The 27,245-nt window shown below is 34.6% G+C and overlaps 4 protein-coding genes and 2 pseudogenes across 5 annotated transcripts; 2 read left to right on the forward strand and 4 right to left on the reverse strand.

The window, feature by feature from the left end:
- Positions 1-986: 986 nt before the first annotated feature.
- Positions 987-3,880, forward strand: LOC107411043 (uncharacterized protein C24B11.05). 2 transcript variants are annotated; one of them, XM_016018553.4, is made up of 9 exons: positions 987-1,163; positions 1,879-1,966; positions 2,054-2,119; positions 2,204-2,301; positions 2,405-2,442; positions 2,538-2,625; positions 2,788-3,099; positions 3,317-3,382; positions 3,482-3,880. In XM_016018553.4, exons 2-9 carry the CDS (start codon positions 1,906-1,908, stop codon positions 3,635-3,637), a joined length of 885 nt encoding a protein of 294 aa, XP_015874039.2. In that variant the 5' UTR covers positions 987-1,163; positions 1,879-1,905; the 3' UTR covers positions 3,638-3,880. The 2 variants fall into 2 exon arrangements, with proteins under 2 accessions (XP_015874039.2, XP_048325282.2); XM_048469325.2 differs by lacking the exon at positions 987-1,163 and adding an exon at positions 1,328-1,506.
- A 498-nt stretch (positions 3,881-4,378) lies between these two features.
- On the reverse strand, positions 4,379-7,339 carry LOC107411008 (uncharacterized; annotated as a pseudogene).
- Positions 7,340-7,960: 621 nt separating this feature from the next.
- On the forward strand, positions 7,961-10,349 carry LOC107411007 (uncharacterized). The gene is made up of 5 exons (XM_016018511.4): positions 7,961-8,198; positions 8,452-8,549; positions 8,833-8,914; positions 9,029-9,114; positions 9,836-10,349. The coding sequence occupies exons 1-5, from the start codon at positions 8,157-8,159 to the stop codon at positions 10,074-10,076; spliced, it is 549 nt and encodes a 182-aa protein (XP_015873997.1). The 5' UTR covers positions 7,961-8,156; the 3' UTR covers positions 10,077-10,349.
- A 2,413-nt stretch (positions 10,350-12,762) lies between these two features.
- Positions 12,763-15,443, reverse strand: LOC125420932 (scarecrow-like protein 34; annotated as a pseudogene).
- A 749-nt stretch (positions 15,444-16,192) lies between these two features.
- LOC107411030 (scarecrow-like protein 14) lies at positions 16,193-18,849 on the reverse strand. Its single transcript, XM_048468915.2, has one exon. It carries the CDS (start codon positions 18,437-18,439, stop codon positions 16,364-16,366), a length of 2,076 nt encoding a protein of 691 aa, XP_048324872.2. The 5' UTR covers positions 18,440-18,849; the 3' UTR covers positions 16,193-16,363.
- A 4,836-nt stretch (positions 18,850-23,685) lies between these two features.
- On the reverse strand, positions 23,686-26,928 carry LOC107411041 (scarecrow-like protein 30). The gene has a single exon (XM_048467855.2). The coding sequence runs from the start codon at positions 25,998-26,000 to the stop codon at positions 24,033-24,035; it is 1,968 nt and encodes a 655-aa protein (XP_048323812.2). The 5' UTR covers positions 26,001-26,928; the 3' UTR covers positions 23,686-24,032.
- Between the last annotated feature and the right edge of the window lie 317 nt (positions 26,929-27,245).

Consider the following 27,245-nt stretch of genomic DNA (forward strand, 5'->3'; position numbering starts at 1 on the left):
TTTTTTTCTATCTTTAACAAAAAAATTCCATGATTCCTTTTTTTTTTTTTTTTTTGTTATGGATATGAAATAAAGTTTCAATTTTTTCTATTTTAAAGAGTATGTAATTACTTTTTAGCCCTAAATCAATTAAAGTTAACGGAAAGCGAATAACCAAAGACAATGCTTTTAATTTGTTTGAAAACAAAATGGGAATATTATTAGTAATAGTTATTGCTGGGTTGTCTCAAAAGAAAATAAAAAAACCTAGAATTGATATACATCCCAAGGGATGGAGCAAACAAAAGAAACTCATTTTGCAGGTAAAGAATTATGGGTTTGGAATGGTAACAAACCCATATATGGTTTATGATACAACTCCATACCATCAACAACTCCATATAAGAAGGGGCTAACTAAATATACTAATCCAAGTAGATTAATTTTGAACGATGAATCCCAGAAGGAGGATGTCAATTTTTTTTTTTTTTTCATCCAAAAGAAAGTACAATTGATATTAACCAACACCAAGATTAAAAATTTGGACCATGTTGTATAGGTGGGTTTATTGCTTAAGAAAATTGGACGGATAAAATGGATAATTTCAATAATAAAATATTTTTATTTGTGTTTATAAAAATATAAATTTGAATCACGGAAAGAAAATTTTAAATAGTTATAAATTAAATAGATTATTAAAAAAATAAATAAATAAAGGGGTTGGACGTGGCTAACCGCATGCATGTATGGTTGGTGGAGGTTATATGTCCCACCGACCATGGACGCCCACACTGGATCGAATCAGAAAAGTGAAACAAAAAACAATTAAAAATAGTAAGGAAGTTACTCCAGGAACCGACACATTTCCCATGAATGGCCATTTTCGCTGGGGACCGGCTGTAATACAACGCGGCGTGATGTTCACGTGAAAAAAGAACGTGTCCAAATAGCAAAGGGCCACGTAAGAAGGATTCAAAATGATGTATATGTGGGTCCACATTTGAGTCCGGAAGATATTGAATCCAAGGAAGGAGGGGGGGCGGCGAATGGTTGTTTATGTGCATGGATGAATGATAGAGTGCGGTTTTCAGTGTGTCTCATAACCCGCTTCGACTGCCTTTGTCTCGCTTTTATATTTTAACGACGCCATTGCGCTTTAAAGTCTGCCATTTTTTGGGATCTGGGTATCTCTCATTTTCCCTGCATTTTCTCTGCTCATGATGATATATATAAATATATATATATATATATATATTTTTTTGGTTCCTAATGTTTGCTTCACTGTTCACAGTTTTTTTTTTTTTTTTTTTTTGGGTTTTCTGACCGTATATATATATTTTGTTTATTTTGTTGCCGCCTTGATTTTCTTTTTGGGTTTTTGGATGCACTTCGTGTTCTTATTATTGGGATTTTTTTTTCCCCCACTTCAAATGTGAAGCTCTAAGTTTTGTGTTTGTCGATTATCCTTAAACTTCCTCTGCTTCTGGTTGTTGCATTTGGAATTTTCGGAGCATATTTTGTTTTTGGGTATTGAAGTTTTGTGCTTTTCTTTTTCATTTTTTCCCTGAAATTTGTACTTTAGAGTTGAAAGGTCTTTTGTCAAGTTTGGACTTTTTGTTCTTATGTCTTATTGTTAAATCTCTCATTCGTTCATATCCAATTTCAGATTTTTGAGTTTTCGCTTCCTCATTTTTGTCTTTTTGTTCCTATCAGTTGCCCATTTCATTGTTGCATTCTCAATCTTTGTCTCTATCCCCTTTTACAGAAATCAGTCACTCATTTTTGTCAACATTTTTATTTGCATATTAATAATTTTGTACCTGACCTGTTCTTGGACACGATTTCTGGTTGTATTTGCTAAATGTTTAATGGGACTTTTCCAATTTTTCTCTTTTGTAGTTTAGAATTTGAAGACTTTTAACCAAGATGGAAAACAAGGACCAGCACAAGCAAACGCCAGAACCAAAATATGACTGTCTTCTCTTTGGTAAGCCTTTATGTCTCAGTTTTCTTTTATCTGAAATTTGATGGCATTATAGTGAGAGTGTAACTAATTCTCTTTTATAACCTCCAGATCTGGATGACACTCTGTATCCTTTTAGCTCTGGTCTCTCATTAGAAATCTGTAAGAATATTCAAGGTGATTCCTACTTCATATTTAGGTTTCTTATGTTTCCCCCACTGGTCATAGTCTGAATATACTTTATCTGAATGTTTATTGTAGAATATATGCTTCAAAGGCTTGGCATGGAGAAGGATAAAGTCCCTGAACTGTGTCTCTCTTTGTACAAGGACTATGGGACCACATTAGCTGGTCTCAGGGTATGTCAAAAACTCTTGCATATAATATTACTGTCAAAATAATTTGTATGCTAGTGCAGGTTGATAAACAAATTTGTCTTCTTTTGTTTTTGTTTTTTTCCAGGCTATTGGCTATAACTTTGAGTATGACGATTTTCATAGGTAATTAGTCCTCGATCATTTTTAGTGCCTGTATTTTATGAAAAGTACGCGTACTTAGCATCTTACGCTGTTACACACCCCTTCCTGCCTTGCAGTTTTGTTCATGGGAGATTATCCTACGATATCCTTAAGCCTGATCCTGTTTTAAGGGGTCTTTTGCTAAGCTTGCCTTTCCGAAAAGTTGTAAGTCGTCCCTTTATATTTTACATACATTCATGATATATTTTATACACAGAAGTTGCTTTTCGTACATGATTTGTTTCTTAGCAGGGTAGTTTTTTTCGAAATTATTTGTCATCAGTGATGTAATGTTTCGTTATGATTTTTTTTGTTCACTGTGTGTAGATTTTTACAAATGCGGATAAGGCTCATGCAGCTAAAGTGCTTAGCAGGCTTGGATTGGAGGACTGCTTTGAGGGAATTATATGCTTCGAGACTTTGAATCCCACCAATAATGATATACCTGCTAATAAAGATGAAATTGAATCTGGAGGAAGACCAAGTACTACTTTAAGCGCTGGAATTCCAGATGCCAATGAAGATTTACATCATCTTAATGCCAATCGTGTACTACCAAGAACTCCAGTTGTTTGCAAACCGTTTGAAGATGCATATGAAAAAGTGTTCAAGATAGCAAACATCAATCCTCATAAAACGGTGAGATCATTAAAATCATTTTTACCAATAATGATATCTAGCCATCAGTTTTGTGTGACAGATTATCTATCAGTTAGCTCTTGCTTTTGGCACTTGGTTATCTAATACTCTTTAGCATGATAATGTATTTCAAGGATGATTCTGACTGATCTGCAATTTCTTCCTCTGACATACTCTCTTACCATTTTGTACTGTCATTTTGCTGTTGTTGCTTCAGTTATTCTTTGATGATAACATCAATAATTTACGAACTGCAAAACGAAAAGGTCTCAATACGGTATTGGTAAGTTACTAACACTTAAGTCCTGCATCGAATATTTTCCACTTCTTGTTTAGCTTCTCTAAGGATATTACTCTCAGAAATGTCATAAATGGTTTATAGGTGGGCTCCTCGAACCGAATTGCATCTGTGGATTATGCACTGGAAAGCATCCATAATATCAGGGAAGCATTACCAGAGCTATGGGAAGGCAAGGAGAAGTCTGAAAATGTCAGGTATTCAGGAGAAGTCGCAATTGAGACACCCGTACAAGCTTAGTATCATAATTCTAAATTTGAACAGCATATTGGGTAGCGGACTAGGCGATTGTACCCCCTTCCTTGTCTGTGTGGTTGTATTAATAGATGGTATTCTCCTACTCTAATTATCAATAAAGAAATATACATCTTACTGCTATGTTATTTACAGAATATTTAAGAACTCTAGCAAAGAACCCGCCTTGACTCCTTGAATTTTCTGATTTCTCATAGATATTAATAGAATGAAAAAGGTTTCAATGTATTTTTTCAGTTTTCACACAGTATAGAAGTAGAAAATACAATGCTCATTGGTAAGAAGCAACCAAATTCTTAATGTCACTCGCATGGGATTTCTATATTGCAGCTTTTTTACTTGAACAGAAAAGTGTAAATTAAATAGTGGAAATATCATATGCAGTTCAACCCCTGCAACTGCAAAGTTGCATGATTTGCAGTATAATAGTGTGAAACCACATTTTCATACATAAAAATGTTATCTTTCCATTTAAAACCAGTTGGATATTTTATTGTTTCAGTGTAATAATTAAGTTATCGGAGATTGGCCATTGGAGAATTATTATCAAATTATGTGATGCGAAATACCAACTATAATCTAGTTAAAATATTAAATCTACAGCCTTGTATGGATGGTCGTACCAACTCCATGTGAACTTGCGACTGTATCATTTATTTGGACAATTGACTTTGCTAGCACCGACTTAAGAAGCAATAAAAATGCAGAGCAGTAAAGCAGTAAGCAAGACAAGTAATAGAAATATTATAATTCTGTCACGCTTTAACTGTCATGCTGTTTTTTTATTTTTTTATTTTTTTATTTTTGTCATAACTCTCATCCTGCTTAAAACTAATAAAACTGCACAAGACATGGTCCATAGAGCATGATGTTCAACTGGCAGTTAATGGTAATTAGATAATTGAATTTAAGGACACCTTTTTCCTTTCATTTCTAGATTAGTGACGCAATTAGTATAAAACAAAAAATTTCTTCTACGAATCAGTCTTTTAGTAAATATTTCTTCCCAGAGAATGCTTCGAACTTTGTCGCTTTTGTCTTCTGAGAAGGCTCTTGACTGGTGTTATTCATGGCAGCCTACCATTTCCAAGAGCAACTACAAAAAGATCAGCGTACTTCAGAGTTGAATTTGGTGATGAACTGGAAAAAAGTTCAGATGGCAAGGCATACCTTTGGAATCACAGTCAGGGACTGCCTGACATTTGAACCGAAGACAAGCTTTCCAGGCTTTGCACTACTTTGACACATAGAAGGTGACTTTGTAACCTTGGTTCCATTTTCGATTCCTGGTTGGTGCTCATTGTGCAATAGAGAAGAAGCCGATGTAACTGATTGTGATGAGAATAATGAGGGCTGACCATCTAAACGTCTTGCTGAACCAGTAAATGGGCGTAGTTTTGACATCTTGTTGGGAGGCTCTTCTTCAACTAGAAAGTAAAACATATGATGCCATTTTGTTAAAAAGAGCATGTCTAAAATGAAGGTTAAATATGCACAAACCAAATTCTGTTTACAATAATGAAAAAAAGGACAACTACCTTTTGGTGGTGTTTTGTTCAGCAGAGTAGATGTCGGTTTTTCAGGTTCTCTATAATCTAGAGGAGTGCAAAGTCGACCTCACAGTCTGTTTCAACAATACTGACTGCAGGGGATGGTTTTGTTTCAATTACATTGATGTAATAATTCTTTTGGTTATAACAAATCATGATAGTGTCACCGGTAGTTAAACAAGTGTAGCTTCTCAATGTAGTCTCCAAGCTGCATAGGGAAGAAAGAAAAACATAGACATCAGTAACATCCAATTCTACTGCTATTTCATGCAAAACAAAAATGCCAAAGGGATTATTAACCAACATGGCTTTAGGGTTAGACAAATTCCAGAAGTCCTTGGTGTGAGGCTGCAACTTCGCACAAGTAGCTTTAGCTAAAGCCAACATTCTTTACTTGAACAGTGTCTCCCTCGTTTAGAAGCATGTTTTCCATCATCTACAGGTTAAAAATAAAACAAACAACAACAAAGTTAAAAGCTGAATAGCAGGAAAGCTTTAGCCACATTGATTGGAAAAAATAGTACCCAGCTTGGTATATATATCACGCCCTCATCAGCCACAAATTCCAGGACCCCACAATGAGTAACTCGTCCAGCAGCCAGGTTGTTTAGTTCAAACAACATCGGGTATTCTACCACTGAAAACGCTGGAGAAGAAAGAAGATAAAATCAATATCGTAGTTGACATTAACCAACAACAGGGGAAAGATAACGTGAGAGGATCACCAACTTACCAAGACGTTGAAGAGCTGAGGTGGGCATTATAACTGGAAATACCATCAAGTCCAAGTAATGTCATAGAACGCTAAAAACAAGTATCACCATTCATGATATGCAAGAGAAAGTAAATGATGGCATGGATAGTATCGAACCAACTAGTTAAGTATATAAACATACTTTTATCACCCTTTTCCAGATGAGCCTGCAAAATTTTAGAGAAAAAATTGCGATCAGTTTTCTAATGAAATACTAAATTTTCATCAGGCTAACCAACAGAATAAAATATCAATGTTCTAAGCTGTAAATTTGAGTTTTTATAAAAGCAAACATCTTAATAAAGGTTTATAAATCTCAGATCGGGTGCATACTTCTATTTCAGACCAATTAGGCACAGTTCACAAACCTTTTGAATGACCGAGACAGGGTAACAACGGTATAACTGCTTACAGGGTCGGCCGTCTTCAGAGTCCTGCTGGTCTTCATAATCCTTTTCAGAATTCTCGCCCTCTTCGTAATCCACTTCAGAATCCTGTAACCATCGACAAGCAATCAGATTGGTGAAAAAATTAATATCTAACCAAAGAGGCAAAAACCAACTTCGACAAACATATTATATAATCATTTGTTGAAATCCACAGGCCATTGCAAACATTCCAACAGCTAAACTTAGGATTCATTCATAGTTGATAATTTAAATATCCAATCAAATAACATATTTATCCCAAAGCTTAAGCCTACCCTACTAACAGTTCATGTGGAAGAATTCCAAGTTATATTCCTCACTTTGCATTCGCGCATATCAATGGCATTAATCAATTCTACAAAGGACAGGTTACAATCTAAACAGATTTTATACAAATTAACCAATAGGAATTTCTGTCTCCTTTTAATTATAATTCAATGAAGACAATACTGGTTCATTAACATACCATAAGTCACAAGGTCTGAATAAGTTATTTTCCACTCACCAAGAGACAAATGATAACCTGTCAAAAAAAAAAAAAAAAAAAAAAATCCAAACGGACATATAAACAAACAGTATTTATGAACAAAACTCAAAACCCAAAACCAAATTAGCAATCTGGACCAAAACTGTTTTTTTATAAAAGAAAAAAGGAAAAAAGAAGAAAAATGAAAAAAGAAGCATATATATAAAAATATCCCCTCAACCAAACAGCACCAGATTATCAATAGAAAACCCACTATTGCTTTATGTAGAGAAAGGTGACCAATGAAGGAAATACAAAACCTTTGGGCTCTCAATTAGTAAACGATGAACAAAGCTGTGAGGTGGTAAACTTGAACGAGCTCTTTGAGACTTTTTTTCATATAGGTTTAGACTCAAGGAGGGTTTCTAATGTGTGGATATTGGTACACATATACCATGTGCTCCCTACTGATAGAAAGCCGTCAATGGCTTGCAATGAAATAAAATAAAATAAGTTTGTTTTAGTTGAAATAAAAATCCTTGCATATTCTGCATGTTGTGATAAACATGTGAATTAAAATTTTATTTGTAAAAAAAGAAATAATAGAACCAAAAAAAAAAAAAGAAAAAAAGAAATTACAATTAGAATTGATACTTTGACAAAAGTAATATATGTTATAAATATTTTAAATCTATTCCACAACTGAAAATTTTACCTTTTAGTGATATTTTAATTCGATAATTTGTTTTTTTGGGGGAAATTTATCATTTGTAATTTAATCTGAAAGTTATATTTAAGATAACCAGCCCCAGCTCCCTCCCTCCCAAAAAAAAAAAGATAATCAACGTCTTAAAATTTGTTGTGTGATGATTAAGCAAAATTCAAAATTCATTTATATATATATATATAAAGAAGTTCAGTGACAAAATATACTAATTAAGAATATATCATGAATATTTTTATTATTCAAAAAAAATATTTTTAGTATTACTATTATTATTATTATTGATAAATTGAGTTTAATTAAAGAAATATGTTGGACCTAATGAAGTGAGCTGGGCCTTGAATTTGCTTAAGGCCCTGATTGGCTCTGCAGGAGCAAGCAAGCCCAAAACAACACCATCAGTGATTGGGGACGAAACTCCTCTCCGTTTAGGCAGTGAAAACCCTGAGTTTCGTCTTCTCCGTTCGTCTTCTTTGCCGAAAGCAGCAATTTTGCTTTTATACTGCCACAGAAAGAGACAGTTTTAAGAAAACAAGTTTCTGTATAAGTTTCCCACCTTGAGCTTCCCATAGTAAAGCCAAAATGGCTAAGCGAGAGCTTTCCAGCAATCTGAGAAATTTGAAGGTAAATCCCAAATATAAAACCCAACTTGGATTTTCTTGATCAGAACTCAGTATTGGTTTCTCTTATCATATTTTAATAAAATTACTTGAAAGCACAACTGGGTGATTCTTAAAGTTATCCATGGCATTCTTTAATTTTGAATATTTCTCAATTTTTGATACATAATATAGCTAGTCTTGTTAACCCAACCACTCATATTTAAGATTTTTTTGTTGTTTTTTTTTTTTTTTTTTTTGTTTGTTGGTTACCATAGTTCATGCAAAGGGCAGCTCAGAGAGAGGAGATGGCAAAGAAAGAAGAAGTCAAACCTGATGTAACTTTTTCCTCCCCTTCTACCACATCTAGGAAGTGGTAAATTTTCCTTTTGTTTAATTTTTGTTGTGATATTTTTAGATGGTTGAGTTTTTCTGCTTCTTGAATTGATGTTGATGTGCCATTCTGAATCACTGTGAGTTTATATTAGTTTCTAAACTAAATTTATTGCATGCATAAGAGAAGATTGTGACTTCTACAATGTTTGGATATACTATCATGTCTAGTAGAATGGCTTAATTGCCATCGAGAGCAATTTCTTGACATAATTTTGCTCAAAATTTCAATTTTTTGTTTAGAATGGTTCTCTGTATTCATGCAGTGTGGTAATAATGGAAGGTGACCCCCATCCTGGAGCAATTAAAGGTCGGATGTCGTTTCAAAGTTTCAATCCAACCATCGATGTGAGTATTAAATCGGGTCCATGAACCTATGCAAAATCTTCCAATGACTATTCACAACCTGTGTGCTTCTCTTTTGCTTTCTGTTCTCCTCATGTCAAAGCCTTTTCATGGTAGAAACTGAATGAAGAAGCAGGAAGCCCCTGTCAGCCAACAGCTTCTGCCACTTGTTCTGATCTTCAAAGTGGAAAATCATCTTTAAGGTTGGTGATTTGACATTTTGAATTCTCTTCTCTTTCGTTCCGTTAGCATGCTGACTATTAGAAAATATATAGGATTCTTCTTCAACAATTAAATGTTTGTTGTGGGTTGAGAAGATTGTTTGTCTTAAAATGGGATTCAAAAGTACTTGGCTTTGCTTTACATATTACATTCTATTTAATGCTGGTACTGAAATTGGTTCAAGAAGTGCTCACAAGCTGGTAATGTAAGGTTTTGTAAATTGAAAGCTAACGGACAATCTAAAATAAGACAAATTGAAATCTATTAGTTCTGACAGATTGACATATTTACTCAAACAATTATTGTTGGTGCTGGAGTAAAGGTCTGGAAAAACCAGCTTTTAGAGTGATATACAAGGTTTCATTATGGGTGGTTATCCCATTGTCATAATTCTTTTGGGAGGAGAAATTTGTCTTAACATTTCAACAGTACTTATAGGTGCAGAGATAATTGACGTTCAATTCATCCAGAGGTATTCAAGTTACACAAACTAGTTTTGTATGTAGAATATATAATATCTTATTTTGAATCTTAGAAATATTGTCTTGTGCAGCAAACTCAAAATTAGAAACTAGAAATCATATAGACAGTAACCGAACTGATTATTTACTTATATAGTATGATAGATGTTTTCATATATTTTTTTATGCTAATACGCAAGACATGTTACGATTAGTCAAGTGCCTGTCTGTATCACCACAGAGAAAATGGGTCCTCAATGGATGAAGCAGAGTGCTCAAATATGGATAAATTAGATTGGGAGGCTAATGGAGACCACAAAAGAAAACAATCTGAAGTAATGCCTGAATCTCAATACCCAAGGAAATCACCCAAAACTGATCAAGGTGATCAGCGGTCATCACCAAATACGAGTAAAGGCTCTTTCAAGAAACCAAAGGGTGGAAAGCTGGATTGGAGTGTTCTTAGACGATCAAAGAGTTAAAAACAAAAGAGTAAGAATAGTTAGGTGATTACATTTGTGGCTGAATACTATTTCTTTATTGTCGCATTCAAGTCCTATGTTTTGTATCTGTAACCTGCTTGCTAATTATCAATGCCCAGTTCTTAGAATCAGCCATTTGAATTTGTTTTAAATTTTAAAACTTGAATTAGTATAACCCCCTCTCTTACCTCTCATACCATTACTTTCTTGTCCAGGATTTTAATACGACATCTAGTTTTCAATATGTTATTAATTTATGCTTTTTTTCATTAAGCTAGGTGGGATTTGGTATCAGTTTTATGAAATTTTAAACATACGTAGCCTGTGATGGCTTTGAATGCAGATGCTGTAGGTAAATTGTGGTTCTTTTTTACTTTTTTCATGCATATATAGAAGGGTAACAATGCGTTGAAAAAGTTTGCTTAATTTTGGTGACATGAGAAACATATTTATAATTTCACTCAAGGAGATGATATATCATAGGCAAACATGGTGGTCAAATGCATGTAAGTTATGGCCTATATATGTAAATCTTAAGATGGACAAGGAACTATGCATTGGATGGGAAAATTTTTCTGGACACCTAAGCAGGTTTGCAGCAAGAAATAGCTTCCATTATCTGTCCCTTCCATCCTTGCAGCATCCAAATCCCATTCTCATACACAACAAAAATCTTTATGGTAATCGAACCTAACCATTTTCTTCACTTCAAGATCTCCCGGTCTAATGGTAGCTGCCTCTGCCCTTACATTTTGAATTTGCCACAGCTTCTTCATCTCAGGCCTTTCAACTCTCTGTAAACCTTCATAACATTATTACATTCATAACTTGCGTACCAAATACTTCTTCCTCAAATAACCGTCAATTTTGATCTTTAGGGTGTAAGGTTGGCTCAAATGTATCAAAAAATGCAGAGAAGTGATAAAAGAGCGTCCCGGAATTTTTATGTCCCATTAACAACACCATGGATGAATAGGGTTGATTTTCTCAGTCAACTTCAGAAGAATCTCCTTGGGCAGTCTACTGCCATTTCAACAGTTATGTGCTCCATCCAGGGTATGAATGGTTCCAGCAATGAAATCATCTGAGTCAATTTTGAGATCTTCATATAGAATGGTTTCCCGTTTCTGTGCTATGACATTGTACTCAAATGAGGTCACAGGACATTGAATCTCTTGCAATAATTTGCTAATCGACACCCTGTCTCTTCCACCCTTCCTGAACGCCCAAAACCGACTGGAGGTAACTCAATACCTGTAATACGAAGTATGGGAAGTCTGCTAGTTCTTAATGATAGATCTTGGATGAGAGAGGGCCATTGGCAGTTATAAAGAATATCTAGTCAATAATGTTAATCGATGATGCTTTCTCTGCTTATTTCAAATTTGTTTGGTTAGCAAAGAGTTTGACATGTTCTTGAAAGGGCATGCGTTTTAGGTAGATCTGGTAGCTTTCAAGAGGTCAGCAACCGATCTCTTAGTGCTTTGGAAGTTAATGTATAATGAGGAAGCTGCAGCAAGGCGTACCTCAAAGTCATTAGCAAAGTATTGAGCTAATCTCTGGGTTTCATTGCCATACGGAGAAGAATGCTGCCTTTGCCGCAGCTTCTACACATCGAATCAGAAGTGCCCATAAATCTACCAGTTCGCCAGTGTTGGCCTTCTAATGCCACGTTTTTTGTTTGCCATTAGATACTACGTGCTGCTTGTAATTCTGCAACCTCCCCTTCTACCCAATTTTCTTTTTGTAATGAAAAGCATATGTCGATTCTGACATTTCAAGTAAGAATGCGGGATGTGAAGGATATAGAAGCTGGGGATTTTAATGAAGCAAAGGCAAGAGAGGGTAATAAAAAAAGAAAACGTTCATTCCTGCGAAAGAAAGCTTCATTTCACGGTGCTCATACCTCTAGGAAAGCCTCAAACACAGCCGCCGCTTAAAAACTACTAGCAGTCACTTGGACATGGTTGTTGTTTTCTCTTCCTTTTGTTTACGAAATACTTCCATGTTCTCGATTCTTTTTAAAGTATTTTTTTCCTTTGTATTTGAGTAGATAGAGTATAATGAAAATCTGTTCCACCCAATTCACACTATACCATGTTCTTCTTTTAGATTATAATATACGGTAAAATACTGATAAATACATAAATACAATAGCGTATACCTTAGCACCATTTTAGTAATCCTCTAATTAGTAATTAGTATTCAATTCCTTTGCAATTGGTTGATAAAATAATGATTTCAATATGCTTTGCGTTCAAACTTGAAGTGAGGGTACATTGCTTTATAATTAGTAATTAATATTCGATTACATTTTTTGGTTTTGTTTTTCGTTTTCGTTTTGACGCTACATCTATGGTGGATTGTCTATTCAAGTTGTTTAATGAGAGCTTGACAACAGATTACAGCTATATATATATGGTACGAGGAACATAATTGATGAATTCATGTTAGTTTAGGTTTTCAGTTTATATGTAATTTGTTAAAGTCTACACATAATACGACTTCTTTTTTTTTTTTTTTTTTTTTTTTTTTTGAGAAGAATTTTTGTAATTGCTTTAGAAGATCTTGGAATGCAAAGAGATATTCCAGTAGGGATAAATCTAGAGCATTTCCAAAGTATGGTCTGCCACACTCAAAATAGAAATGGACCTAAATGATTTGTTTTGTATTTGTGAATGGATACTAAATTGAATTACCATTATTATTTTCAAAAGTCTCTATTAGAAGTGGACCAACTTCATATTTACATTATTTTTAACACACGGCCTCTCACACACCATTACTTGTGACCTCTTTAATGCATATATAACATAAAAACCTTTTGAATAAGTCTGCTTAATATTGGTGTGCCATGAGAGAATGACGTAAACTAAAAGAGGGTTAAAAGTAGATGTATAATGGGCAAGCAAGGTAGTGAAATGCTTGTTACATAGTCAAGTCACGGCGTATAGTAAGAAGAAAAAGGAACTTGCAATGATGAGAACTTTTTGCAGCCCCTAAGCAGGTTTCCAGCAAGAAAAGGCTTCCATTATTCGACCCTTCCATCCCTGCAGCATCCACATCCCATCCTCATCCACAACAAAATCCTTATGGTAATCTAACCTAACCATGTTCTTCACTTTCTTCAATATCTCCTGGTCTAATGGTAGCTGCATGAACCCGGCCCTTATGTTTCGAACCTGCCACTGCTTATAAGTCTCAGGCCTGTCAATCCTCTGGAAACTTTCACATGCTATGACATTCAAGGCATCCTTACCAAATACTTCTATCTCAAACAGGAGTCTTTGTTGATCTTCACGGGGCAAAGTTGCTTCATAAATATCAAAAAATGCCGAGAAGTGATAAAGGGCTTCCTTGAACCGTCTGAGAAAGATGGGCGCATTGTATGTCCCACTGACAACGCTGTGGACAAAAAATATCTGGGTTGATTTCCTTGATCAATTTCAGAACCATGTCTCTGGGACAGTCCTCCAGCACTGTTTCATCAGGTATGTGTCTCATCCGGGATGAGCAGTTCACAGCAATGAAGTCATCTCTGTCAATTTTGAGATCCTCATATCGAATGGTTTCCCATTTCTGTGCTATACCATTGTACTCGAATGGGACATTGAATCTCTCGCAATAGTTTGCTAATCTACGCCCTGTTTCTTCAACCCTCCCTGAAGGCCGAAACCCTGGCTGTGGTAGCTCAATACCTGTAATACGAAGCAAAGGAGGTCCACTAGTCCTTGATGACAGACTTTGGATAAGAGAGGGCCATTGGTAACCGTAAAGAATACCAAAATCAATTATGTGAATCCTTGATGCTTTCTCTGCTAATTTCAAAATTGTATGGTTAGCAAAGAAGTTTGACATTTTCTTGAAAGGGCATGTGTTTAGGTAGACCTGGTAACCTTTCAAGAGTTCAGCAGCCGATCTCTCGTTACTTGCAAAGGTCATGTATAATGGGGAAGATGCAGCCAAGCGTACCTCGAGGGCAATCGCAAAGTAATGAGCTAATCTCTGGGTTTGATCACCATAGGGAGATGAATGCTGCCTTATTTGCTTGAGGAATTCATCTGCAGTTTTTTTGTCATAGTTTGCCACAGCTTCTGCACAATGATTCAGTAGTGTCCATAAATCTACTAGTTCGCTGGTGTTATACTGCTTCTTTTGTTGCGCTTTTTTGACATTAGACCCTTTTGGCTGCTTATAACTCTGCAATTTCCCCTTCTCAATTTTCATTTTGTCATGAAGAGCACTTGTTTCTGTCTCTTGGCTTCCAGTCTGAAACAGCAATACTTCATCATACATCTCTTGTGGCACGGAACTTTCATCATCAACCGTGGACTGCTTGTTGCTTCTCTCTTCAAGATCATCACGATCATCTTCCCTCTCATGATTCTTTTTTCCCTTTGATCCACTTTGAGAGTTAAAACTTCCATCTTCTAGTTCCCTTGGTTCTTGAGGCAATGATGGCCTGCTTTCCAGATCAATGACTTCAATCTCTCCGTTTCTAATTCCCTTTCCTGTTTCCCTTATTCCTTTCTTTGAATGCGAAATGGACTGTGTGTCAGGAGATGAATCTGGAACTAGAAGGCTATCTTGAGGAGACTCAATAAGAGAAAATTCGAATATACTTCCATTAGAAACCCCCTCTGATCCTAACCAGTTACTAGTAGGTACATATTTGTTATTTCCTTGATGACCAAGACTCTGGCCAAATTTGACATCTATGTTCTCAATATTCTGGTCATTTAAGGAAGGATGCTTCTTACCAATGACATCGTACAAGGATTTTTCGGCTACTTGGAGGGCCAAACAGTCCTGCAACATGCAGGGCTTATCTGCTAAATCTTCTTCTTCCATCAGCATCTCACTGATGTACCTGAGAATAGCATTGGAGAAGTCTCTGCTTTCAGGATAGTCTGCCTCTGATGAGCTCAAATCCAAAGATGGAGATGAATGATCAATAGGAAGTTCTGAACCGGCAGGAAGGAAACGGGAATTGGTGACTTCATGTATGACATCAAACTCATGAACAAGATTCTGATTTGTACCAGACAATTCTCGAAAATGGGTATCCATGAAATTTATGATGAAGACCACCGATCGGTCAAGAAGTTTTAAAAAATGAAATTTGAAAAGCAGGTTTCATGGAAGAATTTTGGATGTGAAGGATATTGGTATTAGCAGGAGAAGATAAACCATACAAGTATAGCAGATGGGGCTATTAATGAAGCAAAGGAGAAAGTAAAGAATATAAGAAACAAATTAAAGTTCTGGAAAAGAGAGCTTTCATGGTAGCGATGCCTCTTGGAAAGTTTCAAATTCAACCACCAATAAATCTACGAGCAGTCACTTTGGACTTGTGGACCGAAAGATCCGCAATTGTAGGCTGTTGCTTCCTTTTTCTTTTATTTAAAATAATTAAATTCTTTCCGGGTTTCTGATTTTTTATTTTTTTTATTTTTTATTTTTTATTTTTTTGGTACTGAGAATATCTTCTTAAAAAACATGTTTTGCTTTTATTAATTAAGTGAATATAATGAAACCTTGTTCCTCCATATTCACATTACAAGGAATATGGATATTATTATCTTTTATGTGGAGACATGGTATACATTATATACCTTTCTGATTCAGTCACTCCATAAAACAATGAAAGTAATAACAATAACATCCATGCCGAAACAATCAAGTCACTAATTTGTTGGACAATGATTTTGAAGTCAAATCCCCCTACGCAAATGTATAAAAAAATAAAAATAAAAATGAAATAAAATAAATAAAATAAAATAAAATTGAAAGGAGATAAGTACATCCTTCAACTATAAATTATTAATTAGTATCCAATTGCATTGAAATTAATTGACAGAAAATTATTTGAGGTAGAAACTGGTTTAATTTTATGGGTCAACAATTAAAATGAGGGTATTTAAATGTTTGATTATTCATCCATCTGTATTTTAAGTTGTACAATGTAGTAAAAGCTTGGAAGTATTTTCTGGTGGATCAAATCAGCTTCAAAATTAAAAGAATATTTAGTAAGTCTTGATATAATTTGCCATGAAAGGGTGTAGTAACAGAATGAGGTTAAATCTTTTTGAAATTTCAACTAATTATACTGCAAATAATAATAATAATAACAATAATTTCAATTAATTTAGAAAAAACAATATCATTAAGCAAGCAAGTAGAGTGCCTGTTACATCATAAAGGTTATATATATGTGGCCTACATTTATAAAGCCTAGATAATAAAGATGGTCAAGGAACTTTCAATATAAAATTCTTTTTCAACACCTAGGCAGCTTTCCAGCAAGAAATGGCCTTGATTATTCTTCCTTTCCATCCCTGCAGCATCCACATCCCATCTTCATCCACAACAAAATCTTTATGGTATTCCGACCTAACCATGTTCTTCACTTTCTTCACTATCTCTCTGTCCAGTGGTACCTGCTTGAACCCCGCCCTTACGTTTCGAACCTGCCATTGCTTGTAAGTCTCAGGCCTCTCAACCCTCTGCAGACCTTCACATGCTATGACATTCATGACATCTTTACCAAACACTTCTTTCTCAAACCTCAGTCTGTCTTGATCTTCGGTTGACAGGCTTGCCTCAAACATATCAAACAGTGCAGAGAAGTGATAAAGTGCTTCCCTGAACCGTGTGAGAAAGAAAGGCGTGTTGTATGTCCCATTAACAACACCATGGATGAATATGTCCGGATTGATTCTCTTTATCAGCTTCAGAACTGTGTCCCTCGGACTGTCCTCCAACACAGTTTCATCCGGTATGTTCCTCATCCTGTAGATACAGTTCACTGCAATGAATTCATCTCTATCGATTTTGAGGTCCTCGTATCGAATAGTTTCCCATTTCTTTGCTATGACATGGTACTCAAATGGGACATTGAATCTCTTGCAGTAGTTTGCCAATCTTCGCCCTGTCTCTTCAACCCTTTCGGAAGGCCTGAAACCTGGTTGGGGAAACTCAATGCCCGTGACACGAAGCATTGGAGGTCCACCGGATCTCACTGAAAGACCTTGGATGAGACAGGGCCATTGGTAACCATAGAGAATACCAAAATCGATGATGTGAAGCCTTGTTGCTTTGGCTGCAAGTTTAGCAATTGTTCTGTTAGCAAAGATGTTTGACATTCTCTTGAAAGGGCATGCAGTGATGTAGGCATGGTAAGCTTTCAAGATATCAGCAGCCGATGTCCCATTACTGACATAAGTCATGTATAATGGTGACCCTCCAACCAATCGAACCTCGAGACCATTAGCAAAGTAATGAGCTAATCTTTGAGTTCCATCACCATACGGCGAAGAATGTTGCTTTATTTGCTGGAGTAGTAGGTTTGCAGTTTTTTGGTCATAGTTTGCCACAGCTTGTGCACATTGATTCAGAAGTGACCACAAATCCACAACTTCCAGTTTCTTCTGCCTTGATTTTTTGCTACTTGATCCCTTTGTCAGCAACTTTCCCTTCTCCCCAATTTTGTCGTTGTCATCAGCGCAGGATTCTAAATCTGGGTGTCCATTTTGACAAAGCAATACTTTGTCAAACATTTCTTGTGGCTCATAAGAATCTGGAGAAACAGCAGAATGCTTGTTACTCCTCCCTTGTTGATCAGCGTCTCCGTCTTCTCGATGATGATTCTTCTTCCCCTTCGATATGCTTTTCGATTTGTACCTTTCATCAACCTTCAATGGGGTACTGCTTTCCAGATCAATGATTTCCACCTTCCTGTTTGGAAGGAACTTCCTTGCTTCCTTTATTCCTTCATTGAAATGGTCCACATAGTTGGTTTCAGAAAATGAATCTAAAACTAAGAGGGAATCTACAGGAGGAGAATCTAAAACTAAGAGGGAATCTACAGGAGGAGAATCAGTTAGAGAATTTTGGATAAAAGAAGATTCGAATTCATGTTGATCAAAACCCCCTTCTGAATCAACCCGCTTGCTAGAACAAACGGAAAGAGATTGATTAAAGGAAGAGGGATAATTCTGACCAATAACTTCGTACAAAGATTTTTCAGCAGCTTGGAGAGCCAAACAGTCCTGCAACATGCAGGGCTTGACCTCCAAATCTTCTTCTTCCATCAGCATCTCATTTATGTACTTAAGAACAGCAGGAGAGAAATCTTGGCTGTTTTCTGGGTAATCTGCATCGGATGAGCTCGATCCCGAAGACGGAGAAGATGATGAATCACAAGGAATTTCTAAATCGTCAGGAGAGAAATGGGAACCATTGAATTTATGCTCTACTTTGAACTCATGAGCAAGATTCTGGTTTGAATAGCCCAAGGTTGAATCATGGTCAAATCTGAATCTGTTTACAGAACCAGGTAATCCTTCCAAAAGGGTGTCCATTAAAAAAGACCACCTTCAAAGATTATTCACAAAAAAACTTGATTCTCGAAGAAGAAGATGATGAAGAATAAAAGAATTACAGATTCAGGAAATTAACAAGCAAGAGTGCATGCAATTTGAGCAATAAAAGAAAATACGATGAAAATGGGAAACCAAAGTTTAAGTGAGTAAACTGAACCCAATCAACGAAGATAATGGTAGAAGAAGCTGGCTATTAAATAATGATGCTTATCTAGGAAGTGAAAAAGTGGGAAATGATAATATATTATACAGTCTCTGCTGCAAAGAGATATAGCTTAACAGCTTCATGGTAGTGAACACTCTCGGAAGGTTCTGGCAATGAGACAAATATAGCCGCCACCCTAATCGAGATCTTTGGCCCCGGTGGCAGTCACTTTGGACTTTGGAGAGACAGGACCTATAATCTGGTTTTTATGTGTTTTTTTTATTTTTATTTTTACCTGTTCTTGGTTTTTTCAAAATAATGGAATTCTTCCACTTTTTTCGATTTGTTTAAAGTTGCTTTGGTATTTACCAGAAATCGTTGTCAATTGGACTTTATCTTTTTTTGGTAAAATAATTGGACTATATCTTGATGAACAAGGAAGCAATCAAATATTATATTACCATATGATAATGCATCAGTCTAACACTGACAATTCAACACCCTTGAATTTTGATTAGCAAACAAACAAAAACAAAAATAAAAATAAAAAAATTAATCTTTAATTTATAAGGTTAATTACAATTTAAAATCCTATATTTTGGAAAAATTGAATTTTTAACCCAAAAAAATTCAAGTCTAATTGAAATGTTGAAATTGAAATTGAGACGTTTCGATTTGTTGCATTTGTCTAATTGAATATTTTCACTTAATCATGGTCAAAGGCTTTATGTGATTCATCATCAAATATGCAATTCAGACCTTTCAATTTTAATTTTGGATAATTAGCATTATTAGTTTATAAATTATGTCCATATTTGCAAAGTAATCTTTAAACTTTTGTTAGACACTTTTCTCCCTAAATTTTATTATTTTTGGTGCCTTTTGATCTTTAAAATATTTTTAAGTCGAATTTTTAACACTTTTAAAATATGCAATATATTCACTTTAACAAGCAAATACAAAATTACAAAATCAAACAATGTCACAAATAAGGTTTAAAATATCCGATATTTTTTTAAAATTTTTTAAAATTTTTAATTTTTTAAAGGGTCCAAATAAAATTTAGGTTTCAAATGAAAACAGATAAAATTTCTATAATATATATTAAAATTTTCAAAATTTTACCAAAATTTCTATGTAAATTTTCGTCAAAATATTTATATCAAATCTTTAATAATTTAGTTAAAAAATTTCATAATATCCATCGAAATTTCAAAAATTTCTATGTAAATTTTTGAAAATTTTCATGAAAAGTTTTAGAAATATCTATAAATTTTTTAATAAAAAATTCAAAAATATTATTGCTGTTTAGTGATATTTTTTTAATATTTTAATTGTTTTTTAAATATTTAATTATATAAATAAAATAAAATAAATTAAATTTAATAACCTTAATAAATTTTATTCATTGATTAAATATATATATATGGCATAATTACATAATTCCATAATTACAAGTTAATAATTAATTATATAAAAATAAAAAATAATACTATGAAAATATAATATTATGTAGAATTGATAATATTTAAATTAATAACATTAAGTAATAAAAATAAAAAAAATGACAGAATACATTATACTAAACATTAAAGATCCTTATATTTAATGCAGGATTTTTATGGTTAACATATTAATAATTATATGAAAAATTATTAAGAAGATACATTTTTTAATAATTATTTTTTACATTTCACATCTCAAAATAAAAATAAGAAAAATACTAATAATTTTCAATTATCTAAGAGTTCTATGAGTATTGAGATGATATTTATGAATTATAATGTAATTGTAAAATAAATAATTTAGCAAATATATACTTTTTTTTTGGCATATTTTTATTAATAATAGTTGATTTATAATTGTTACCGTTTACTATAAATTAAATTAATTAAAAAAAAATTAATATCTATTTAATATTTTTGCAGTTTTTATGAACAATTTGATAATTGATTGTTTAAATAAACTAATAATAAAATTTCAACAACAATTTCCATTTTTAAAATAGATTTTTATCATTTTTTATAAATTTTTATTGATATTCGATACTTTTCGGTATACCCATGCTTACAATTTAGTCATTAAATGTTTTTTTGGCACTTTTGTCCCTAAACTTTATTTTTTAATACACTTTGATTCTTCAATTATTTTGTACTCTAATTTTTTTTAATCTATTTTAAGATATATGGTGCACTTCCTATAATAAGAAAACAACAAAATTACAAAATCAAACAATTTTATAAAACCCTACATGTTACACTAAGTACACTATATATTTTAAAATTGCTAAAAAATAAACAAAAAATAGTTTAAGAATAAAAGAGAATCATAAATTAAGTTTATGGATCAAAATGGCAAAAAAGAAAATGTTTAAGACCAATGTACAACTATGCATATGGTTTACGGACAAACCATGCCAATTTAATTTTATTATAGAGTTTAGTATATAAATTTGATTTTCCTCCCTAAAAAAATTTTAATTTTTATATTTCAGAGTTTCAAAGATTAACATTTTAATACCTTCTAATTATTAGCAAAACAAATATATTAGATTAAAATGCAACAAATTAAGATTTAAAGACATAATTTTTTTTTAAGTTCTAAAGTATGACCTTGCTAAATTATATGTTAAAATAGTGCACCTAATATGATTTAAAATTTTGTTTTTTTCTCTCCAAAGAATAATATATTTGTCCCACCCAAATCCCTATCTGCATTAATCATTAAATATAGTGGTGAATAATTGTTATCATATAGATGTATGAAGATACGGTACGCAAAGGCAATAGTAATTTGCTGATTCAGTTCAACCATAAAATAAATTAAAATAAGGATTTAAAGTAATAACCCAACTTGCTGCATTCATTGAATCTTGTCACTTAATGAATTTAGATATTACAGGGGCTATTGGCTTATGCTAATTTAATATATATATATATATATATAGTGTTCCCCTTTGCATTATTGCCTTATTGCATTATAGTCTCTCAGTTAGATTATTCAATCTCAAAATGCAAATTTACCGATAAAATTCTTTGAATCTGATTCACATTCAAACCTGCCATAAAATGCCATCGTTGACTGTCCTAGCCTTCACTCTTTTTAATACTTGATTTAATTTACCGGTCAAGCAATAGACGTTTAGACACTTCTAGTACTTTATGACTTTTTTGCTAACTTAACCGATAACAAATTAACGCGGTCCAACTTAAAGCCAATAGCAATAATAAGAAGAGAAACAAAGGAAAACAATTTTCTATCAAATTGAACAACAGTGCAGCATAAAAGTTGCCATTTAATCACGAACATAATAAAACTGCATTAATGAGGAAAATGGATACGTATATATATATATATATATATGTGTGTGTGTGTGTGTTTTTTTTTTACACTCATATTCAATTGAAAATATGCATTATTCTGGACAAAATGTTCCTAACGAGAGAATTTCTGCACATTATCTATATTCTTATATTAGATGCAATGTTATTTTGAATTTTTTTTATTATATTAATTCTTATTATATTTTAAAAAGACATCTTAAATTAACCATGCAGTCACTGTCCGCTTTATCATATATATATATATATATATATATTTAGTTTACTTTCACCTTATAATCTGAGATTTATCTAGAGTACATTTTCAAATTTAAAATTCATATATTGCAGATAAAAAAATCTTTCCTTTCTCAAATTGTAATAATAATAATAATAATAATAAAATTCAATATCTACTTCTTGTGAAGACAGAAATCTGAACTTATATCCAACTCGGTTTTCCACAACAATATGATACGAGATTTATATCAAAAGATCAATCAAAACAAGATAAAAATCAAAAGCAAAATGATTATGTGTAAGTTCAAAAAAGCAATAGGTTTTGCTTGCCTTCAACCGTGTGAATTAGGACCCACAGCCCAAAAGCTTCAACATCGAGTTTGAAACCAAAACCAATCAATTGATGAATTTCCCCCTTTATATAAAAGCCAATATGTTGTGTTGGAGATTCTTCATGAATCAAATGATGGACCAGATTCAGCCCATATGGGGCCTCCATTATTTTGACTTAATTGGGTTTTCCCACCATTACAGTGACCTTTTTTGTCCCTCTGAAAACTTTCCTGGAAATAGGCAAGCAGTTTAAGAGATGAGCACCACATGGTAGCTGTTTTTGTGTAAATATTTTTTTTCATACCGCATGAAGGATTAAGGTAATGCCCAAACAATACCCAACAAAATATGCACATCTAAGCAGATTATGATATCTTTTAAGGCCTCACTCAATAAAGAGACCACCGCCACCACCACCACCACCTAAAGCTGAGAGAAAATAAATGAATATAAAATAAAATGATCTCACTTGACCAACAGTGCATTCAATGAATGTGGTCCAAATCAACATCTTTACCTCTCGCCATTTGAATGGAGAAGAACGTTATTATGAAATGGGCTTTTAGTATTGTCTCTCTCACGGGGATTCATCTCTAGGAGAATATTTCCTGTACTTCCGTGCTGCCCCCGCCAATATAGGGGTGGGGCCGAGCATGTTTTCTGGGAATACCATTGGTTTTTTTCAATATCTAGAATTTACCTCAAGCAAGGACATGTCCTTCTTAGGCAGAATTGATACAAACTATTAAAAAGCTATGTTTGGGATAACTTCTATTCTGCAATTTTATAACTTTGTTTTCTATGAAGTCGTTTCATGAGAAATTACACTTCACTAGCTTTGATTTTAAGCTTTAACAAAAACTTAAAGCAACTCTAGAATCAGGCACCTCTAGAAAACAGTCCAAACGCTCTGAGATGTTTTTGAACTTCAAAAGCCAAACTCAAGCTTTCATAAGTCATCAATCAAGAGCTCGAGTCAAACTGATGTTGAATTATATGTTTAATGAAGGGAAGCATGTGCAAAGAAACACAGTAGAGGTTCTATTTTGCTTGTTCAGATTGACCAAATCCCTTTTTCTTAGGATGGATCAAATTCTGAACGTGGTCCTAAAAATTGTTATCACTCGAAGTTGTCCCTCATAACAAGCCTCGGATAATTATAAAATGATTTGGTTGAGCTTTGTCTATACAAGTAATATTGATTTCTTATTGTATCCATCAGTGCCAGAGCAACTTATTGTCTTACATGCATCAAATACCAATGTATATTTTTGGACATTGGTAAAAATGCCACCTGTTCCCCAATGAATGAATTACAATAACAACAGAAAATATACATACAGAGCCAATAAACATGATTTGTTGACCAAAAACATAGGGCCAAAAAAAAAAAAAAAAAAAAAAAAACACACATGATTTTGGTCCCCTATCCATCTATTGCTCCTTGGATGCAGATGACATGAAAAAGTTTCCATTGGAAGGAAAAAAACATGCAGGCAATAATATTAGCCTAAACTAGTTATATTCCAAAGACCTAGGCAGGTTTCCAAGAGGTTAGAGCAAGGCAAATCCTTCCCTTCCATCCTTGCAGCAACCACTGCCCTTGTTCAGCAACAACAAAGTTCTTATGGTACCCCAATTTCACCATGCTCTTAATTTTCTCTACTATATCCTGGTTTGGTGTCATCTGTTTGAATCCAGCGTTTGTAATCCGAGCTTGCCACTGTTTGTAGGTCTCCGGCCTTACAATTCTCTCTGCACCTTCACACCCTATCACATTCATAATTTCCTTTCCATATATTGCTCTCTCAAAATTCATTCTCGCTTTGTTTTCTCGGGGCACGCTGGCATCGAGCATATCAAACAGCGTGAAGTAGTGGAATAGTGCCTCTTTGAACCGTGTGAGGAAGAAGGGTGAGTTGAATGTCCCATTGATAACACCGGTGATGAAAACATCAGGATTCATGCTCCTGATCAACTTGAGGACAGTATCTCTTGGATTGTTGGGCATCACTGTTTCATCCGGTATGTGCTTTAAGCGACTCAAACAGTTTACTGCGGTAAACTCATCTCTATCGATATTGAGATCCTCAACTCGGATAATTTCCCATTTCTGAGCAATGATCTTAAACTCAACAGGGACGTTAAACCTCTTGCAATAATTTTTCAGGCGATGCACTGCCCCTTCCACCGTTGCAGCAGGTCGGAAACCGGGTTGGGGAAGCTCAATTCCAGTGATACGGAGCTTGGGAGGTCCACCAGGTCTTTTTGAGAGATGTTGGATGAGGCAGGGCCATTGGAAACCAAAGAGAATACCAAAATCAATAATGTGAATCCTTGTAGCTTCCTGTGCTAGTTTCAAGATTGTTCTGTTTGCAAAGAAATTGGACATCCTCTTGAAAGGACAAGCAGTAAGAAAGAGATGGTAAGCTTCTAAAATATCAGCAGGTGAAACATGATTCCTCACATGGGGCGTAAACGAAGGGGTCCTGATTCCTTCCAAGCGAGCCTCAAGGCCACTAGCAAAGTAATGAGCTACCCTCTGAGTTGCATCACCTTCTACAGAAGAGTGCTCCCTTATCTGCTTGAGCAGCTTTGTTGCAGTTATCTGGTCATAGCTTGCAGCAGCTTGGGCACACTGAGTTAGGAGGGTCCACAAATCTACCATTTCTTCCTCGTTGTTTTGTACTTTCTTGGAACGCGTTTTCTTACCGGACTCTTTTGCCTGCTCAATGTGCTGCAACTTCCTATGTCCTTCAACATGAGAAAACCCACGAAGAGCATTTGACTCGTCATCATCCCCATGGTTGAGCAAAACCTTATCAAACATCTCTTGTAGATCAGAAAAGTCATCGGCATAAACCGCTGAATGTTTGTTGTCCCTCCCTTCTAGATTTCCACCACCATGGTCCAGCTGATGATTTCTCTTGGCTCTTGAACCAGTTGGCAAGTTGTTTCTCTCCTCCGGCATGTCCACAACATTTTCACCATGCCCTGCAGTCATTGATAATGGGTTTCTCTCCATGTCAATGGTTCCAAATTTTGTACTCGGAATGATAACTGAACTTGATTTCCCTGTTCCTCCCCTAAAATTCCCAAAAGATTGTAAATCACAAAACGAATATGGAACCGAACGTGTACACACCTGAGGCTCAGAAGGAGATGTTTGGACCTCAGAATATTCGTACCCATCTTGGTCGTGAACCCCACTTGTGTTGGCCGCTATGGAGTCTTTGCTGCTGTATCCACTTTGGTAGTAGTCTTTCTCGCTGATACCGAATCTCAGGGGAATTCGATCAACCAGCTTATCGACATTCTTGAAGGAACCAGAAAAAGGGGGTTGAATAGGTGAAGGAGGGTATTTCTGACCAAGCACATCATAAAATGATTTCTCAGCGACTTGAAGAGCCAAAGAGTCCTCCAGTTTCCCATCCAGCTCTTCTTCCATGAGCATTTCGTTAATGAACTTGAGCATGGCATTCGATGAATCCCCGACGTCCATAGAATCAGCCTCCGAAATTGAGCTCGAAGACGTCGTAGTTAATATCGATGTCGATGTCGATGTCGATGTTGAGGTTGATTCTCTCTCATGGAGTAAATTGGTGGGAACGTTGGACGGCCGACTGGGTACAGACTCACTGTCGGAGCTAGAACAAATCGAGTAGTCTGAAACAGGGACATGGTTGAATTTAAACCATTCATGGAAACAGAAAATCCTTCGAAAAGGGTATCCAAAAAATCCACACAACTACGAAGTATCTGCCGCAAAATTCTCAAATTTTCTACTTTTTCTTTTTTTTTTTGTAAAAAAAAATTGATGGACGGCAAGCTTCGGTCAGTTTAGCTTAGCTTTTTAATGGGCATTGTATAAAAACCTGGAAGGAAGCTACTAAAAGAAGGTATAAAAACAAGAACAAACCCAGGAATCAGAAATGAGAGGACAATCTCAATTGCATTGGACGGAGAAAAAGTGCCTAGAAAAACGAACATTAAAGGAAGCGAATAAGACAAGGAAGGTCTGGAAATTTACAGCAGAGAGAGAGAGAGAGAGAGTGATGGTAGTGAAGCCAAAAAATTTAAAAGGCTGAAGTGTGAAAGAGAAGATGGAAAGGCATTTTGAAATTCATTGAAAATTTCTGAAACTGAGCCGCTGCCATCTGATTTGTAGAATAAAATATCGGACGGTAATCGAATCGGCGATCCTGCTCTGCTGGTCCCCGTATCCGCGACGCATAGGAAGTGAAATATGTCGTCGTCATCGTCATCCTCCAAATGGACGCGTTTCGTTGATTATCCTTTCCGCCCCAAGTTGGTTGACTTCAATACGCCGAAAAAACAATATATATATATATGAACACGTGACTTTCCCTGATAAAAATCATTATCATCTGTATGATAAAAAATATACGCTTTTGTGGAAACTGATACTTCAAACGTTCATGAACTCCATTATCACTTTTCTTTTGGTTTTTCTCTCCTTTATCTTTCTCTTGATGTTGAATCATTGACAATTATTTTTTCCTTTTTTTTTTTGTGTAAATAAAACAAATCCACCTTAAACGTCACGTTGTGGTCTTATACCAGATTTTCCGGCATGGAATCACAATAATAGACCTGCAGATGTGATGCTTAGAGTTTTTATTTATTTATCTATTTTTTTAACAAATCATTTTATTTATAAACTATTCAAAAATTTTCACCATTATCTATAGTTTGAATTTATATTTTTATGAACATAAATAAAAAT

This window comes from Ziziphus jujuba, chromosome 10 (assembly GCF_031755915.1).
Source record: "Ziziphus jujuba cultivar Dongzao chromosome 10, ASM3175591v1".
NCBI classification, from domain to species: Eukaryota; Viridiplantae; Streptophyta; class Magnoliopsida; order Rosales; family Rhamnaceae; genus Ziziphus; species Ziziphus jujuba.

Bases quoted from the DNA above. Each gene is read 5' to 3' on its own strand.
- LOC107411043 (XM_016018553.4), top strand. From the start codon at position 1,906: ATGGAAAACAAGGACCAGCACAAGCAAACGCCAGAACCAAAATATGAC. The intron at 3,100-3,316 runs GTGAGATCATTA...TTGTTGCTTCAG, and splicing joins ACATCAATCCTCATAAAACG to TTATTCTTTGATGATAACAT. The intron at 3,383-3,481 runs GTAAGTTACTAA...AATGGTTTATAG, and splicing joins AAGGTCTCAATACGGTATTG to GTGGGCTCCTCGAACCGAAT.
- LOC107411007 (XM_016018511.4), top strand. From the start codon at position 8,157: ATGGCTAAGCGAGAGCTTTCCAGCAATCTGAGAAATTTGAAG. The intron at 8,199-8,451 runs GTAAATCCCAAA...TGGTTACCATAG, and splicing joins GCAATCTGAGAAATTTGAAG to TTCATGCAAAGGGCAGCTCA. The intron at 8,915-9,028 runs GTGAGTATTAAA...TTTTCATGGTAG, and splicing joins GTTTCAATCCAACCATCGAT to AAACTGAATGAAGAAGCAGG.
- LOC107411041 (XM_048467855.2), bottom strand. From the start codon at position 26,000: ATGGACGTCGGGGATTCATCGAATGCCATGCTCAAGTTCATTAACGAA.
- LOC107411030 (XM_048468915.2), bottom strand. From the start codon at position 18,439: ATGGACACCCTTTTGGAAGGATTACCTGGTTCTGTAAACAGATTCAGA.